Genomic DNA, 2,659 nt, shown 5'->3' with positions numbered 1-2,659 from the left:
CAATCACTCATTTAAAAAAAAATATTATTCTATCCATTTTCATTTCCAAAAAATGGGGGCCAAACGGGGGCTTAATTCTACTAGGAATGTACCACCTATCTCTATAAATATGAGGCTATATCCCATTATTCAGGTATGTTTTCATTATTTCTAATTTATAGTCTTATGGACAAATTTCCTTTCTGACTTAAGTATCGGTGGAGAAATGAGAAACACACCTCATTGCCTTTGTTTTACGTGCTAGAAGATTGCGATCATACTCATTCACAGTCCTCAAGTTCGGGATATCAGCAGGTGCAGATTTTTAGTAATCATTAGCGTTCATCTCATGAATGAATGTTAAATCATTTATTTAATTTTCAATTAAGTAAAATTGGATGTTAATTAGCATGTATGGATGTAAATAATGAAATGCATTCTTGAATGTGAAAATTCTAATTAACTTATAATTAGAAATAAAAACACTAAAATGAATATATGAAGATGAATATTAATTCAATGAATGTGAATGTTAATTCATTGAGATTTCATAATAGGAAATTCATACATTAATAACAGTACACACGTGAAATGAATATGTCAAATGGACATGTACAGTTACAGTAACTAGATGGTTAAATAAATTAAATACATATTGAAAAATGAAAAATAAAATATTATTGAAATAATTGAATTCTATAGCTATAATCATCCAACAAATGATTCTCACTTGATGTGGTATTTAATATATTATTAAAAATGTGTGGTTAAAAAGTAGAAAATTTTTTTAGCTTTACATATAAAATATTGTGTAATGAAAAATGAGTATGTAAAAAAATAGTTTGAAAAGTATGGTTGTCAAACAAGGGCTAAGCAAAACTTTTGAATTTATGTGCAAAATATTTTATTATTCAAATGGATGACTGAAAATGAGTGATAAAGTGTTTGAAAATAAAGAGAATCAATCAAGGACTAAAAGATGTAACATTCAAAATTCTTGAAACTTAGACTCATTTCTATAGAAATGTTATAGTAAAACTTGTCATGCTTTTAATTCACAAGCCCTCGTATGTGACGTGGCATCATAAATAATATTATTTGGCAACATATAAGCACTTAATATTGTCACACATAGTGACAATTACTGTAACTATTAGAAACTTGGGCGGTCGTTCTCGTAAAAAAAATACTTCAATGATCATTAAAGTGACCTTCGAAAACCTTAATGATGATGGCCGAAATTGACCCTCAATCTATTACTTAAGTAGTAAGTTGATCATCAACTTTTAAATATGAGCACATTGGGCCTAAAGCTTTAACTATAGTTCAACAATCTACTCCCAAGTACAAGAGAAAAAGGTCGAACGAAACTCTAAATCGCCGGCCGGCGATTAATATTTAAATACTTTTACTCCGTTCCTCTACCAAGTAATCGGCTCTGTTTTTTTCTTCTTTTCATCTATCATTAACCTCCTCGTGAATCGGCGAAGCCAAAGGAGTGAAATACATAGGAGAGTCACAAGGAGTTGGAAACTCCGCCTCATCGCGGACGCCGCCGCCGTCACCGTGATCATTAACCACCATTGCGGCTTTGGGCGGCTCTTCTACCACCTCCAAACATTCCTTCAAGGTCACTCTTTCTCTAATGCTAGTGCTATTACTTTTGTTGGATTCTTTTTCAGCAGAAGAACACAATGATTTCTCAGCGACCGATTCCAAGTCCTCTTTTTCCTCTTCTTTGATGGTGAACAAGAATCTTGGCGGTCCACACATTCTCTGAAGCTTCCACACGTCGATAACTTCCGTTTCCGGTGGCGCGTTTGAACTCGCCGGAGAAATGGAGTTAAGTTCAATACGGGGTTGTGATCTTACACAGAAGAAGTAGAGAAGATCCTTGGAGGAGATCGCTGACGGAAACCAAGAGTCTGATGAAGAATATTGGGGCAGTTGAAATTCGCGGTCGCTGGGTGGTGGATTTTTGCGGCGGAAGAGACGGCGGCGCCACAATACATAGAACAATTCGGCTAAGAGCGCCACCAGTGAGATCACAAAGATTATAGTGAGTGCAATACCTAGCTTGCTCAGTCCACCGCCACTCATTTTGGTTGCTCTCTATGATGAATTATTAATTTACTTATAATAAGTAATAATTAATTAATAGAAAAATGAGCTTCTGGAAGCAGTAACGGATAAATTTCATGACGTGGCCTCCAGGTTTGAATAAGTTCGAATCTAGTGCGCGGAAAGAGACTTTTTATTTTTTATTTTTTTTAGATCTGATCCATCACCAGCACCATGTTTGTTTAAGCTTTAATTATAAGTACTTAATCCCGTTATAAGCTCTTAAGTTCTTATAAAAAGTTGATCTTATTATAAAATTTAAAGTACTTATAAACTATTTCTCAACTTTTGTTACAAGTAATTGTACCACATAGTTTTAGTGCTTTTTTTTTCCTCCTTTTAAGTACTTATTTCTCAACTTTTGTCATTAGTAATTGGTGCTTGCTTGAGAAAAATTATAATCTCATTATAATTTAATGGTCAAAATCAAGCATTTTATTATAACCCTGCACTATTTAGGATCCACAATTAGTATTCATTTATTATCTATATGTTGTGCAATCAGGTCCACCATATAAATAATTTTCAAGGCCCAACCAGGCTCATAAGCTAAGGTCGT

At 33.7% G+C, this 2,659-nt stretch overlaps 1 protein-coding gene across 1 annotated transcript; it reads right to left on the bottom strand.

Moving 5' to 3' along the window:
* Positions 1-1,434: 1,434 nt before the first annotated feature.
* On the bottom strand, positions 1,435-2,079 carry LOC111399998. The gene has a single exon (XM_023027479.1). It carries the CDS (start codon positions 2,077-2,079, stop codon positions 1,435-1,437), a length of 645 nt encoding a protein of 214 aa, XP_022883247.1.
* Between the last annotated feature and the right edge of the window lie 580 nt (positions 2,080-2,659).

Source organism: Olea europaea, chromosome 9 (genome assembly GCF_002742605.1).
Source record: "Olea europaea var. sylvestris chromosome 9, O_europaea_v1, whole genome shotgun sequence".
NCBI classification, from domain to species: domain Eukaryota; kingdom Viridiplantae; phylum Streptophyta; class Magnoliopsida; order Lamiales; family Oleaceae; genus Olea; species Olea europaea.
This window is presented reverse-complemented; position numbering and strand designations above follow the sequence as displayed.